Source organism: Nelumbo lutea, chromosome 1 (assembly GCF_056320005.1).
Source record: "Nelumbo lutea isolate HS-2025 chromosome 1, American lotus-T2T, whole genome shotgun sequence".
NCBI classification, from domain to species: Eukaryota; Viridiplantae; Streptophyta; class Magnoliopsida; order Proteales; family Nelumbonaceae; genus Nelumbo; species Nelumbo lutea.
Genome location: NC_142684.1, coordinates 75,591,074 through 75,606,567, shown reverse-complemented (window position 1 = coordinate 75,606,567; position 15,494 = coordinate 75,591,074). Strand labels below are relative to the sequence as shown.

At 39.6% G+C, this 15,494-nt stretch overlaps 2 protein-coding genes across 2 annotated transcripts; one reads left to right on the top strand and one right to left on the bottom strand.

The window, feature by feature from the left end:
- Positions 1-91: 91 nt before the first annotated feature.
- Positions 92-2,698, top strand: LOC148875434 (Pentatricopeptide repeat (PPR) superfamily protein). The gene has a single exon (XM_088964698.1). The coding sequence runs from the start codon at positions 92-94 to the stop codon at positions 2,093-2,095; it is 2,004 nt and encodes a 667-aa protein (XP_088820824.1). The 3' UTR covers positions 2,096-2,698.
- An 8,660-nt stretch (positions 2,699-11,358) lies between these two features.
- Positions 11,359-14,703, bottom strand: LOC148875433 (septum-promoting GTP-binding protein 1-like). The gene is made up of 6 exons (XM_088964697.1): positions 14,019-14,703; positions 13,694-13,814; positions 13,509-13,608; positions 13,269-13,308; positions 12,928-13,011; positions 11,359-12,241 (listed from the first exon to the last, which is right to left on the bottom strand). The coding sequence occupies exons 1-6, from the start codon at positions 14,367-14,369 to the stop codon at positions 12,077-12,079; spliced, it is 861 nt and encodes a 286-aa protein (XP_088820823.1). The 5' UTR covers positions 14,370-14,703; the 3' UTR covers positions 11,359-12,076.
- Between the last annotated feature and the right edge of the window lie 791 nt (positions 14,704-15,494).

The following is a 15,494-nucleotide window of genomic DNA, read 5'->3' as shown; positions in this document are numbered from 1 at the left end:
GAACCGTTAATATTAAGATAAATTTATTATTCGTCATCCAAACCGTTGCTTGGTTGACCATAAAGGTGTGGAGAAATGGTCTCATGGGCAGATGGGGTTCATTCCCTCCCAGACACACAACATTCGACCTGTAATGGTTGCCGTTTCCCGCCATTTGAGCAGAAACAGGTTTTTAGCCTCTTCCCGTTGTTACCACTCTCTACAACAAATCCAGCAGTTAACCTTTCTTCCATTCTCTGAACAACAACGACAACAGAAACTCTTAGAATCTAGACTTGTTTCTCTTCTCCATAGCTGCAACGATGTCAACCAGATCAGGCAAGTTCACGCTCATCTCATTCGGAAAGGTCTCGATCAGTGCTCATTCGTTCTGGCCAAGCTCATCCGGATGCTTACTAAACTTAACGTATCCATGGACCCTTACCCCCGTCTCATTTTTTATCAGGTCCAGCACCCAAATCCATTTCTTTGGACGGCGCTTATTCGAGGCTATTCTCTCCACGGCCTCTTCAGTGAGTCAATAGTACTCTATAAGTGCATGAGAAGGGAAGGTACAGGTCCTGTATCATTCACTTTCTCGGCCCTCTTTAAGGCTTGTACTGCGGCCCTCGATGTCAACTCTGGGCGGCAAATACATTGCCAAACTATTTCGATTGGTGGATTCGAGTCGAATCTTTACGTAAGCAACACATTGATTGATATGTATGTGAAATGTGGATATCCGGAATGTGGCCACCGAGTATTTGATGAGATGCCTGTTAGAGATGTAATCTCATGGACGTCGTTAATTGTTGCTTATGCGAAAAATGGAGATATGGAAGCAGCGGCAGAGTTGTTCGATGGGTTACCAGAAAAAGACATGGTGGCATGGACGGCAATGGTCACGGGTTACGCCCAAAACGGAAGGCCAAAGGAAGCACTGAGATTGTTCGAAAGAATGCAGGATGTAGGTGCGGAAACAGATGAAGTCACGTTGGTGGGTGTCATTTCGGCCTGTGCCCAACTAGGTGCATTGAAGTATGCTAGTTGGGTTCGGGATATTGCTGAACAAGCAGGATTAGGGCCTCCTTGGAATGTTGTCATCGGGTCTGCTTTGATAGATATGTACTGCAAATGCGGGAGCGTGGTGGACGCATATCAAGTTTTTGAAGGAATGACTGAGCGGAATGTATTTTCTTACAGTGCGATGATTTTGGGATTTGCAGTTCACGGACAGGCTGTTTCAGCAATGAAATTGTTCTCTGAAATGGCACAGACAGAGACAAGGCCAAACAGGGTTACATTTATTGGGGTGCTTACTGCATGTAGCCATGCAGGGATGGTGGAGCAGGGACGTTGTTTATTTTCAAGTATGAAGGAAGTCTATGGGATTGAACCATCCGTGGACCACTACACGTGCATGGTAGACATTCTTGGTCGTGCTGGACACCTGGAAGAAGCTCACAATCTTATTAAATCAATGCCAATCGAGCGCCATGGAGGTGTGTGGGGAGCACTTCTTGGTGCATGTCGTATTCATAAGAATCCTGACCTTGCTGAGATTGTCGCCAGTCATCTGTTTGAGCTTGAGCCCGATGCTATTGGAAACTATGTATTGCTTTCAAATATCAATGCATCCGCAGGTAGGTGGGATGATGTTTCAAGGGTAAGGAAGTTGATGAGAATGAGAGGCCTTAGAAAGAACCCAGGGTGCAGTTGGATGGAAACAGAGGATGGGGTCATTCATGAGTTCTTTGCAGGGGACATGACTCATCCTAAGTCCACTGAAATAAAACAGGCTTTGGAGGACCTTCTGGAAAGATTAAAGCTTGATGGATACAAACCAAATCTCAGTTCTGTGGTTTATGATGTCAGTGACGAAGAAAAGGGGAGGTTGCTAATGAGCCATAGTGAAAAACTAGCCTTGGTGTTTGGGCTTATGACCACAAGCCCTGGCAGCACCATAAGAATCATGAAAAACCTTAGGATGTGTGAGGACTGTCACTCAGTTATATGTGGTGCCTCTAGGATCATGAGTATGGAGATTATAGTGAGGGATAACATGAGGTTTCACCATTTTCATGATGGGTTATGTTCCTGTGGCAATTTCTGGTGATTGAGTTGGAGATCCAGTTAAATTTGATTCGCAAGGTTGGCCTATTAGAAATTTAGAATCATGCATGAGTATAACAGAGTTGCTTCTTTCCCTATTCTTGTGCAAGCTGATGAATCGTGGTTGTTGGTGTCAGTTTTTTGTTAATAGCCACATGTCAGCCACGTCTGCAATAGGGCAACATCAACAAACTAAGGGCTGACTTGGATCCCATTTCTGTATTCTTTGGAGACCTCGCTGGCTAGCCTTTATTTCTTGACATGGAGCGTGCTTGACTGGTACCAGGGCAGACGCCCTGTTGACTGTTGTCTTCCCAGGGTGATGGTTGATCTCTTGCATGAAGACTACAGATAAACTGATGGTGGACGTCCTACCTTTCCTTGCGAGAGTCGTGTTTCTCTTGCCCTCATCTTGACAATGAGTGTATGTGAAGTGAGGCCACAGTAGCAACATGCGATGCACCTTGCGAGAGTCGTGTTTCTCTTGCCCTCACAGACTGCTGTTCTGTGAAAGCTTCTTTTTCATTAATGTATGCTGCCTATATTTTCCTTTTCTCTAACAATATCAGACCTGACTTATCTAAGATCTTCATGGTATTGACTTCTACTTTTATTTTTATTTTTTTGTTTTTTTTTTCATTCCTTAAGTTCTTGGATGATGAATTGATTTAAGAAATTGGTACCAAATTCTACGAGGCACATATTCGTATTCTCTATATACACCAAAGGTGTCTCCATTATGGTGGCATGCTGGCATTGTTTTTCCCTTGTATAAAATCTAATCCCCATTGTCTTTCTTTCCAGAATGTTTCTGTTAGAACTACATGGTGCCAAGTTATTATGGGCAGATGTCTGCATCCTCTGCTGTACCTAAGATGTCTTCATATGGTGGAACTGCTCTATCCACATATATAAATCTAATCCTCGTTGTCTTTCCCTCCAGAATACTTTTTTTCTTTCTTGATCAGCAGTCTTTCTTTCCAGAATACTTCTATTCACTATATTATTTTAGTAAGTTACCTTTTTTATTATCAATAAGTAATTACTTATTACATACACCTACAGAATCTAGTTGCCTTTCCAAGAAAGAAAAACTGTGTTGCTCGACAGATCTTCCAAAAGCTTGAATATGTAATTGAATCAGTTTGCATAGAGTAGAAATCACTATTTGCTGATTTAGTCAAGCTTCTTGTGAAAGAAAAGAGGGGTAAGGTGAAGATTTCAGCAGTAGAGAAGGAAGGAGAAGAAGAAAAGAGTAGGAGGTCAACTAGGATTGTGAGAAAAGTTAACCCTAGCCGCCTACCTCTCATTATATTTATATTTAACTTAAAGATGAGATATTATAAGGATGCCCTTAGTAGGGTGGCTACTAGACCTGTTCATGGGCCGGGTGGCCCGATCCCCGAACGGGCTTGAATAGGTATATAGGCCCGCGGGCTTAACCTAAGGCCAAAAAGCCCGGCCCGCAATAAATTCGAGTCGGGCTCGGGATTTGTCAAAATAGCCCGGCCCGACCTATAACTAAACCTAAAAACCCTAGTTGAATATCCCTCTTTTTTTCACCTCTTTCTTTTCTTTTTCCAACCGAATTCTTCTTCTCCACATCCTCTTTCCCTTCTTTATATTATTTTTTTAATATAAAGAAATTTTGAATTTATATATTTTTTAATGTAAATAAATTCTGATTTATATTGATTATTGAATAGGGAAAATTTCTAATTTTTTTTATTAGGTCGGGCTTCAGGCTCGGGCTCGAGCTTCGGGCTTTTTATTAGGGTCGGGCTCGGGCCCAAGTTGTAAGCCCATTGGTCGGGCCGGGCTCGGGCTCGGGCCTAACATATTTCTGTTAATGAAGAGTAAAAGCCCGGCTCGAGCCTGGCTTGACCCGGCCCATGAACAGGTCTAGTGGCTACTAAAACTGAACAGTCACAACTTTAAAAAATATAAACTAATGGGCCTAGGCCCAACAACTTCATAACTAAATAAAAACAAACTAAAACAAAATTGGGCCACTCAACACTCCCCCTCAAGTTGGGAGTAAATGTCACACATTCCCAACTTGCTTAGATCATGCTCCAGCTTATTCTTTGCAACACCTTTTGTGAGAAATCGACGAGGTGCAGATCAGAAGTAATGTATGGAAGGCAAACTTCTCTAGAAGTTACCCTTTCTCTGATAAAATGTCTATCCACTTCAATGTGCTTAGTTCGGTCATGCTGGACTAGGTTATGGGCAATATTAATTGTTATCTAGTTATCACAGTATATCATCATGGGTTTTTCTACTTATACATCAAGGCATCATGTCCAATCTGCATCTATATAAGCCTCTAGTTTCAACTGTCCATGATCAGTGAACAATATGCCTTTGCCCAGGTGTCCCTTCAAATAAGCAAGAATCCTGTCAACTACCTCCCAATGCTGGACTCGTGGAGCATGCATGTATTGACTTACTACACTCACTGCATAAGAGATGTTTGGTCTTGTCATACACAAGTATAGCAGCCGACCCACAAGTCTCTGATATCTTCCAATGTCCTTTATTGATTCACCTTCTGATACATTGATTTTATTGTTCTAATCAATAAGGGTGTTAATTGCCTTTGTTCCAAGCTTCCATGTCTCTTGAAGAAGTTCCAAGACATACTTTCTTTGAGAGATAAAAATTTTATGTTTCGATCTTGCAACTTCAATGCCTAAGAAGTATCTTAGTTCTCCAAGATCCTTAATTTCAAATTCCTTATGTAGGGTCCTTTTCAAACTATCAATCTCACTCAAATCATTCCTAGTGACAATAATATCATCCACATAAACAATTAGGACTAACACCAAAGATCCCCTGCGCTTCACAAACAAAGTGTGATCGGATTGAATCTAAGTGTATCTAAAAGCAATAAAAGCCATTCTGAATTTGTCAAACCATGCTTTGGGAGATTGTTTCAAGCCATAGAGTGACTTCTTAAGCTTGCATACCCTTCCGTTTTCAATGTCATTGTAAAAACTAGCAGGAAGATCCATATATACTTATTCTTGTAGATTCCCATTTAGGAAAGCATTCTTCACATCTAATTGAAACAAGGGCCAAGAGTATGAGGCAGCAAGAGAAAGAAGTATCCGAACAGATGTCATCTTTGCAACTAGCGCAAAGGTCTCTAAATAATCAATGCCATAGGTCTGTGTGTATCCTTTTGCAACAAGTCTTGCCTTGTACCTTTCTATGCTTTCATCTGCCTTATATTTTACTATGTAAGCCCATCTGCATCTAGCTGTCTCATTGTCATCTGGTAGGTCCACGATGTTCCATGTCTGATTCTTAATCAAAGCTTCCATCTCTTCCTACATAGTTGTCTTCCACTCAGGTTTGGAAAGAGCCTCACTAACACCCTTGGGTATAGATACTAAATCAAGAGAGGAGAAAAAAGCACGGTAGGAAGGAGAAAGTTCATTGTAGGATAAGTATTGTGAAATACAATGACCAGTACACTTTCTCTTCCCTTTTCTAGTAGTAATAGGAAGATCAAGGTTATCTGTAACAGAGTTACTAGGATCAATGGGAACTGAAATAGTAGCGGGACAAAGAGGAATACCTGAATCCATGTCAGCCGAATCTGGAGTCTCTAAGGGATCGACTGGAAGTGGTGTGAGTTCTGCTATAGTAGAATCAATCGCTTTGTGAAGTCTTTGTCGTGAGTAATACTAAGAAACAGAACGCAAAGGAGGTGGCAAGGTAGGTGCCACAGGGTGGTGGTCAAGCATAGGAGTAGACACAAGGACTAGAACTGGGAGAGGAATAGATTGTTGACTTGCTTCCCCAAAACACTCCTCCTGAGAAGGATTCTTTGAGAAAAAGTACGTGGATTCAAAAAATGTGACATCCATGGTAACATATCGGCTCCTAGAGATTGGATCATAGCAGTAGTACCCTTTCTGATTTTCTGTATATCCAAGGAGGATACACTTCTTTGCCTTGGGATCAAGCTTCGAGCGGTGAGGACCAAGGATATGTACAAAGCAGACACACCCAAACACCCTTAGAGGAATATGAAACATCTCCCCTTGAGGAAAAAGAAGACTTAATGAAGTATTGAATCCAAGTATACGAGATGACACCCTGTTAATCAGATATACTGTTGTAAGAATTACATCACCCCAAAATCAAACCAGAACTATAGATGTGATCATCATGCTTCTTGCAGTCTCAACAATGTGTATGTTCTTCCTTTCTGCAACACCATTCTGATGTGGACTGTCGGGGCAACTGTTCTGATGGACAACACCATATTCTAATAGATATGAGGCAAGATGTCTTTCAAAATATTCTTTGGCATTGTCAAATCTGAACACATTTATTCTTGTTTCAAACTGTGTTAGTACCATCTGATGAAATTGCCTCACCAAGGATAGTACCTCGTCGCGGGATTTCATCAGGTAAATCCAAGAGTATCGAGAGAAATCATCCACAAATAAGAGAAAATAACGATAACCTCCCATAGAACGGACATGGTAAGGGCCCCACACCCGAATGAATAACACCAAAAGAAGAAAAACATCTTTTATTACTAGGTTTAAATGAATGTCTATAATGTTTTCCAAGTTGACAACCTTCACACTCTAGACTTGACAGACGAACAGATTCAAAAAGTTTTTGGAACAAATAACTCAAAGAAGAAATATGTAAATGACCAAAACGATTATGCCAAAGCATAATTTGACTCACAGATCCTGACTCACTATCCCTATTGACATGATGACTCTAATGAGGAGGAAGTACATCCAAGAGGTAGATTCCATTCACTTTACGACCACTCTCAATCATCCTCTTTGAATTCAGATCCTGCAAAATACAACGTCTAAGAGAAAAAATTACTGAGCAGTTCAGGTTTTTAGTCAAACTACTAAGAGATAACAAATTAGTATTCAATCTGGGAACATGAAAGACAGATGGTAGACAAATAGAATCACTAATCTTGAAAAATCCCTTTCCCAGCAATAGGAACATGGGATCCATCAGCTACGGAGACCCTATCTCTGCCAAAACAGAGCTAGTAATGAGAAAAATAGTGGAGCTATGGGTCATGTGCTATAAGGCTCCAGAATCTATAATCCAATGAGGTCTCTCTTTACCTGAAGTGGAAACATAATTTGTAGTGGCGTGTGAACTACATGTGTGAGCAAAGGAGATAGAGTGGACTCCACCAGTGCTACCTGTACCTTATTGTCCGTTGGCGGCTGAACTGGAACTAGTTGTATTCCACTGGTTCAGAAGTAGCCCATACCTCTTAAGTTCGGCCCTTACTACAGCAGCTGCAATAGACTCCAAAGCAGTTGTAGTAAGAGGGGCCAGAGTGTCACCGGTAATTGCCATGTGTGCATTGCTCTTCTTATTTTTCAACCTAATCGACATAAAATGTGAGTGAAACTTCTAGAAAGTATCTCTTGTATGTTTAGGCTCCTTACGGTAGTCACATATCAGATCTTGTTTGTCTTCTTTCTTGATTTCATTGCCACTTTGTTTAGGTTTCACAGCACTTACCATGGCTGACTGATCAGAAATGAGGTTTTTCATCATCACATCCCTCATGCACTCCTCCCCTGACACAAAGGCATATGCTTGGGAGAGAGTGACACTATCCTTGAAAAGAAGATGTCGTGCAATATCATACTCAGGATTAAGGCCAGCAAAGAATTCAAACACCCTATACTTCTCTAGATGTTTCTGATAGGTAGCTACATCATTAGTGGTTTTCCAAGCAAATGTCTCTAAATGGTCAATCTTCTGCCACAGGGTTTTAAGGACTGAAAAATAGGCTGCAACAAATCTATGTCCCTGTCTTGTAGCAATAATCTGATTTCTCAGTTAATAAGCCCTAACAACATTCTCCCTCTGTGAATAGGTTTCTGCAACCCCATCCCATATCTCCTTAGCTATATTTTCCCATAAAAAATTTTTACTTATATGTGGCAACATGGAATTACACAACCAAGTCATCACCATATAATTTTCCTGCACCCATTGGGAGTTGTTAGTTTCGGGTTTTACTTCTTCACCAGTGATATACCCTAATTTCCCACGAGCACCAATGGCCATTTTTGCAGATTGTGACCATTCCAAGTAATTTGCACCATTCAACTTGATTGTAGTAATGGTCCAAGTAATTTGCACCATCCAACCTAACTGTAGCACACTGAGAAGTCTGTCATCTTTTGACTGATGTCTTTTTACCAATAAAACAACACATGCCTTAAAAAAGTGTTATCAAGAACTATAGCCAAACACTTCAGTACTAACAGAATGTATTCTATAAGTGATATTTGTGATATAAGAATTCTATGATATGTTTTGCAATGCAGGAATAACCATAGAAGTAGCTATTACATGTAACTCAAGCATTTAGGTAATCAATGCAAACAAGGAAATTAAAAGGTTAATTGTTGGTTGAAAACTAATGCAAAACGGGAAGCAAGGAAGAAAGAAGTCACCATCTTCTTCAATGAGAAAACAATCCTTGAATCCACAAATAATGAAAGAAAAGAACCTCAAAGACAATTATATTTAATTTACTATATGATTGAACATGTACAATGGCCATGTTTGTAGACAATTCATCAACTAAAATATTAAACTCTTAATTAAACACATAATTTCTAAAACATTGTATTTACTCAAAAAGTAAACTTCTTAATCCGATTCGGACTCAAAAGCTCATAGCTAGCATTTTTCAATTTCTTGCGGTCAACAGTGCACACCTTAGTAAAATGGTGATAACTTTGTATAGGAAACCCCAAATTTGATTCCATTTGATATTCTAGAAAGTAGACTTCAAGAGTTTTCCAAGAACATAACTTTCCCCTGCACTTCCCACAATATACAGTGCAATTCTGCTGCAAAGCCAACCTAAGATGCGACTCTGTTTTCAGTGATTTGAATCTCCTCTTCCTTACTTTGTGCTCATGGGCCTCCAAGAACCTTTGGGCCACTTGTAATAAGAAAGAATATTCCTGAAAGCATACTTAATAGGACTCAATCTTTACTTTCCTAGTTATAGAAACTACTAGAACAGCAAGAAAAATTCTAAGAAATTTTCAAAAATAAAAATCTTCCAAATATCAAATCTAGCATAGGATCTTCATCCTACACAAAAAAACAGTGGATAAAAGTTGTTTATTACTCAAAATCGTCTCATGATGATGGGTTTAATTTTTGTAATCCACCCCATTATATGCATTAATATTATTGGTTTAATCATACATCCACACAATAATCAATGAGTGATGTACACAAAAGCTGTACCCAGTGAGAGGGTGCTCATTGGATCGATCACGACTCCAATGCTATGCTTTCAAATCTACAGTCCTACTTCTTTAAACTCAACTAACTTGGCAAGAGAGAAGAAGGGCCACCATTGATTTGAGCCTGTATGTTGATTCTACACTTGAGGCTTATCTCATTAACCTCAACTTACCTAGAAATGAGCGAAGATGAAGCCATATCTTCTGAATGGTGATAATGAGTTAATGACATTCACAAACACTACAAGTTAATATTCGCGTGTTCATATGGCAATAATTAATTGAAATTGAAAGCCATTCTTACAGAAAGATTCGATGCTCCTAAATTTGTCAATTTTAAAATAAAGCCCATTCTTAACAAGTCAATGCTTACACGTTACATCAGGCTGGGAGCCTAGGACCTAAAAATATCTTTGTATCCTTCCGCCAGAAGTCTGTTTAGAGGTGTCAACGGATCGGTTTTGGGTTGAATGAATGAAAACTTTAATGGTGCAAAGTATTTATTGGATTAGATTGGACCGGTCCATCCATAATGGATTATATTGAATTGGGCCAGACTAAATCAATATACGGTCTATTGATAGAAGATAAGAATGCGGACCTATTTGTTTTTTTTTTTTTATTTTGAGAGGGGATTTTGATTCCTATTGACCAAGATTCCTATGTTTTTTATTCAGATTTAAGTGAAGTCCAGAAAAAATTTATTTTCCCTTTCGGGTAAGTGATACCCATCTCCTAGATGAGTAAATAATCAATATCCGATCCATTGATAGAAGATAAGAATATGGACCTATTCGTTTTTTTTTTTTTTTTTGAGAGGGGATTTTGATTCTCATTAACCAAGATACCCATGTTTTTTATTCAGATTTAAGTGAAGTCACAAAAAATTTATTTTCCCTTCCGGGTAAGTGATACCCATCTCCCATATGAGTAATAATCAATATCCGGTCCATTGATAGAAGATAAGAATACGGACCTATTCGTTTTTTTTTTTTTAATTTGAGAGGGGATTTTGATTCCCATTGACCAAGATACCCATGTTTTTTATTCAGATTTAAGTGAAGTCCACAAAAAATTTATTTTCCCTTCTGGGTAACCCTAGATGAGTAAATAACTTTTCCACGCAGGGCAAGTTTCCAATACTTGGATGGGACAGAATTGTCCCTATTAATAATGGCTTTTTATCGCTAAAATGGTCATCATATTATTTATCTGAGAATTAAAAGAACACGAGTAAATGCACTTACCTGGATAAGTATTAATAACTTATCGAAAAACAAATGAGGCATATGGGTGTCAATGGACCAGGTTTGGTTGGAACCAATCTAAATTAAAACCAATTTAAACAGATTGGACAATCCACACATTAAATTGGACTGATCCAAAATGGTCCAAAAAAGTATTCATTGGATTGAATTGAACCTAGTCCATCTGTAAAAGACTCATATCGGATCGGATTGGACCAAATCCAGTCCAATTTGACACCCCTACCTAATAATCAGGTTGTGTTTTCACCAACTTTCTTTAACTGCTCGGTATGATAACTTCTAAAAAAAAGGATAAATTTCTGGTAGTCCTGTATCGAGTGCCAATCTAATACTAAAACTTTTTAAATGCGACAATACTTTGACGCTAGAGCCAAATTACAGCGTACTTTCGGCACCATAGTCAGACTCTTTAGCTAAACAAACCATTCAGCTCTTTGGTATAAGTCAGCTTCAAACCACGATATAAGAATTCTTGGTTGAGGCTTCAACTCAAGGTTGCCGTGTGCCACTCGGTGCAATGAAGTGGAGAGCATTGGCTATTGCCAAATGGCAACTTTTCATAACCGAATCAACTTTTGTTCTCTACTAGTTGTGTCACTCTCTCTTTCTCTCCCCTCTTTTATTGATTCCTCAACCTTTAATACATCTCGCCCAACACATCACACCAGTTTAGTATTTTCTTTTACGTTTTCACATACAAATCACAATGCTTTCCTGGAAAAGGGAATAGGAAGGTGCCCTTCCTCTTCATTCACACACACACTTGGTTTGTCATAAGATTACATTTCTATCTAGCATTTTGCAAAAGGGAATTCCCCAGGTTGGGACCTTCATTACTCCATATACAATAGACAAGGTGCAATATCCACATCAGACATCACGTGGGTCCCAACAAAAACAAAAAGAAAAATGAAGGGCTTAGAGAGATTGACCCCATTTCCATCTGCATCTGATGATCATCTTCTGGTTTTCTTTCTTTTTTCTTTTGTTTGAATAATTTGGTAAACCAGTTTGGCCCACTGTGCCCACAGATATGATCATATTCATATGAACACTCAGGATTCATTGAACGCGGAAAGGAGACGTGGTGTCTATTCAAACATGGTGTCTATCCATCCTTGTACCCTTTGTTTTCTTTTATCCTTCCTTTTGAGTTTTGTGGTTGTTACTCTGTTTGAGAATACGTCTAACACCCTTGTGGTACTCAGGAATGGAGACGTGGTCTCTACTCTGCAATTTTCTTCTTCTTTCTCCACACAAATTCAGACAAAAGTAAACGCAAACCCAAACCCAAGTTTCTGTTACTGGGGACTTAACGACTAAACAACCCGGGAGACCAATCATCTCCGGTCGTTCTTTTACTGGAACTAAAGTGAATTTGCTATTTACAGATCGACTGCCAGTGAGATCTTTACGGCCAAGAAACCATTAGAAATCAATTATGGGTTCTCCAACTGTCAGATTTCGCTCCACTGTCCACGGCAAGTTGAAGAGTTTGGCTGTGATGAATTTGAAGACCTTGTTGACGTTTATGTTGTGGGTGGCACTCGAGAAGAAGAGGGTTGCTTTCATTGCCCGCGCGTAATCTCTTGCCTGGTGGAAACACAACAAAATTCAAAAGAACAAAGGAAAGTTTAATTGGTCAATCCAAATTAAAACAGTGAAACTCTTAGAAAATAAAGCAAGCATAAACTCGTCCTAAAGATGGTATGAGCTGAACTTTAAGTCTAATCAGATCCAGGTTCCTTGGATGATATGATGCATCAGATCAGTTGATGACTATCCATGGCACCCGGTTGTTTAAATTCTAATTTATAATGACCCACTTGGTGCTCTGAAGCAGTACCACACTGTTGCTGCAACTGAGTTATAAAAAAAGGCTAATTTGTACCAGAGAGAAAGAGAGAGAGAGAGATTCAGAGGTTGTCTTTTGCAATGGGCGCCTAGTGTTTGTCGTTTTGCTTAAAGGACAAAAGTGTTCATCCAATTCCTTCTCCACGTTTACACCTAAAGATGATGGCTAATTTCTAAGGTTTGGCTCTACCCCATCTGTCCATTCAAAATCCTTTGGAGGAATTTATGATGAAGCTGTTAAATCCACAATTCAGTCTTTCTGGGGTATTGGGTCCATTTAGGACGACGAATCTCACGCTCATCTTTGTAATTATATGCAAAGAAAGACAGAGATAGCTCGCCCATTCATTTGTTTTGACATAAACAGTGCATTCTGTAAAAAGCTCAATTTCACTTGGGTGGTTAATGTTTTGAGAAATTCTTACCTGGCTAACTATTGTCCATTGGAGATCCAAGGGGAGGTCGACGAAATCATCAAACTTGGTCCCGATTAGTACAGGAACCGCCGTCTGTAAAAGCATATGATAATTGAAAAACTAGAAGTTTTCAGAAATCTAATGTGAAAATATAGAGAAAATACAGAGGAGAAGAATACATCATATTTCACCCTAATCATGCATTGGTAATCTTTATAAATTGGTTAATAATTTCAGCACCATAACTAAATGCTGAAATACTTTGATGCCGGTGACAGCCTGAGACTTTTCAGGCTGAAATACTGAAAACCCATTAAACAGGAAACTGTAAGAGAAAGAGGTTTAATTACCCGATTCCATTTCCTTGCATGACGATACCAGCCAAGAACACTGCAATCATTAAAAAAAGAAATGAGAAGACAGGTAGAAGTCTAATCAATAGTTCAGTCAGAACTTCCATTAATAGAATCGGGAAATGGGTTCCTTCTAAGCTAACCCACTAAATTTCAAAATCCTTCTTTCGCTAGGAAGAGGGGAAAAAAACAGAGACAGAGTGCGTAAGTCGGACACCAAAATGATTCTGAACGAACCTATTCAGAGTACATCGACTGGTAAGATCAAACATGAAGAAGATTGCTGCTGCATCTGTACATGCAAGTGGAACATGATCAAGAGACTTATTATGATCACCTGCATCCAAAAGTTCAAGTTATCCATCCTTCGTTTCCTGAAAACCAGTCATCCAAGAAAAAAGCAGAAATAATATCAACATTACCTCCTACATCCCAAATACTAAAACCAATCCTTGCACCTCTAACAAATAATACTTTGTTCATTAAATTCAGTCCTTCCATCTGCACGCTTTTCTGTTCTTGCCCATCTCCCACATACTTGGTCTTCACCATAAAAGGAAAAACAGAATCGTTAACTCCCCAAGCAAACAAAAATAATTTAAGTTCGGACCTAGAGGTATTAAATCAAAACTAAAAACCCATTAACATGGATAAATCCTAAAAGAGAGCTGCAATTGAAAACCCAGAAGGGAAAAATGGGGGGAAATATGAAATTTATCTTTATCATTATAGCAGAGAGAAACTCACCACAAAACTAGTTTTTCCAATCTGACAATCACCCATCACGCTAATCTTGAGGCTCACCAAATCCGGATCGACATCATGATCACCGGACGCCGATGTCAAGTCCCCAGACACCAAAGCACGCTCTAACGCAACCGGAGACGGAACAGACACACTACGAGGCAACCGCCGGTACCTGGACGGCTTTCCCACAGAACAAACGAGAAAACGATTGCAAAGGACCCGAAAGAAGCGTCGGAGGAGCGCGGCCCTGTCCACAAGACTCCATTCGACGTCGAGGTGGACGACCTTCCGGCAAATCTCCTTCTCGGTCATGGTCATGTTGGTGATGGCCTCAAGATTCCTTTCAGCCATGAAAATTGAAACTAGCTCCCGGGTGGATCATATTTGCGTTTGCTTGGTTTTTTTTGGAAAATCCTCCTATTTTTCGTCCCCTGAACTACTCATGGCTACCCAGTCTCTGCGTAAACCGAACGGTTGACCGTTTTTTAGATGAGAGATCTTAGAGTCAGGAGATGAACTCGATGGATCATCAATCATGGATTTTTTATGGATTGGATATTTGCAATTGGATTGGATTGGGCTGGACATCTGCCCAATGCCCACCCTAATAGTCCAAAAATGCTGGCCTCTCTCCTTCCTCTTCTTGGGCTTCGCGCAGGTGCCAGGTGGTGGTCCTGATGGAGTTATTTCTAATTTCTAAAGGAAATTTTCGTGTTCGTCAACTTAATTAAGGGTAGTTGGGTCATTTTGTCGACCTACGTATAGCAGTAGTCAATAGACACAGAGCACAATCTTCTCGTGAGCTACGCTACATAAACATAAGCAATCTCGATAATTCACCAAAAAAAAAATGCAATCTCGATAAATAAACAATGCATTTTATAAGAAGAAGTGATCAAGTGGATGTAGGAGCACATCTTTCATGGTCCATGGCTTTATGCTGCAACAGAAAAGTCAATTGATCAAACGGTAGGTGGTGAAGTCCAATCGTTGATTGGAGAATCTGGATTCATGTAGATGTAGGGAAGGAAATTCGTATAAAGTCTATAGAGATGGAATAAAACCGATCCGAAAACCCGCATGTAAAGCCGTGGCTTAAGCTTCTAATAAAGAGATTTTGGTCGATGACCCACTTACTGTTCTGTATCGTTTCAGTATGCTATGAAATGAACCGGATCCAGTCAGATCCAGGTTGATCATTTCATATTCAAGCATCAACTTTCCATACACGTTCATATCTGAATTAAGAGCTAATGATATGGATCTTCCCCACACCCGACAGAAATACTTAAAGATGCAACTTCAATGCTGACTTATCCTATCCATCCGAGTTCGATGTACATATTCTTGCCTGCTCCATTTAAATTCAAACAAGGACCCGGTCCGACTGACCGGATGGCATAACACCAATGGTCTCAGTGACATTATTGTTACTTGCTTTTTAAGTTTTACCAATATGCCAATATGGTTCTGGTT

What these genes read in the sequence shown, in the direction of transcription:
- LOC148875434 (XM_088964698.1), top strand. Translation starts at nt 92, where the DNA reads ATGGGGTTCATTCCCTCCCAGACACACAACATTCGACCTGTAATGGTT.
- LOC148875433 (XM_088964697.1), bottom strand. Translation starts at nt 14,369, where the DNA reads ATGGCTGAAAGGAATCTTGAGGCCATCACCAACATGACCATGACCGAG. An exon ending in TTGGAAAAACTAGTTTTGTG is followed by an intron (nt 13,815 to 14,018) that starts GTGAGTTTCTCT and finishes TTTATGGTGAAG; the next exon opens with ACCAAGTATGTGGGAGATGG. An exon ending in AGTCGATGTACTCTGAATAG is followed by an intron (nt 13,309 to 13,508) that starts GTTCGTTCAGAA and finishes TAATGATTGCAG; the next exon opens with TGTTCTTGGCTGGTATCGTC.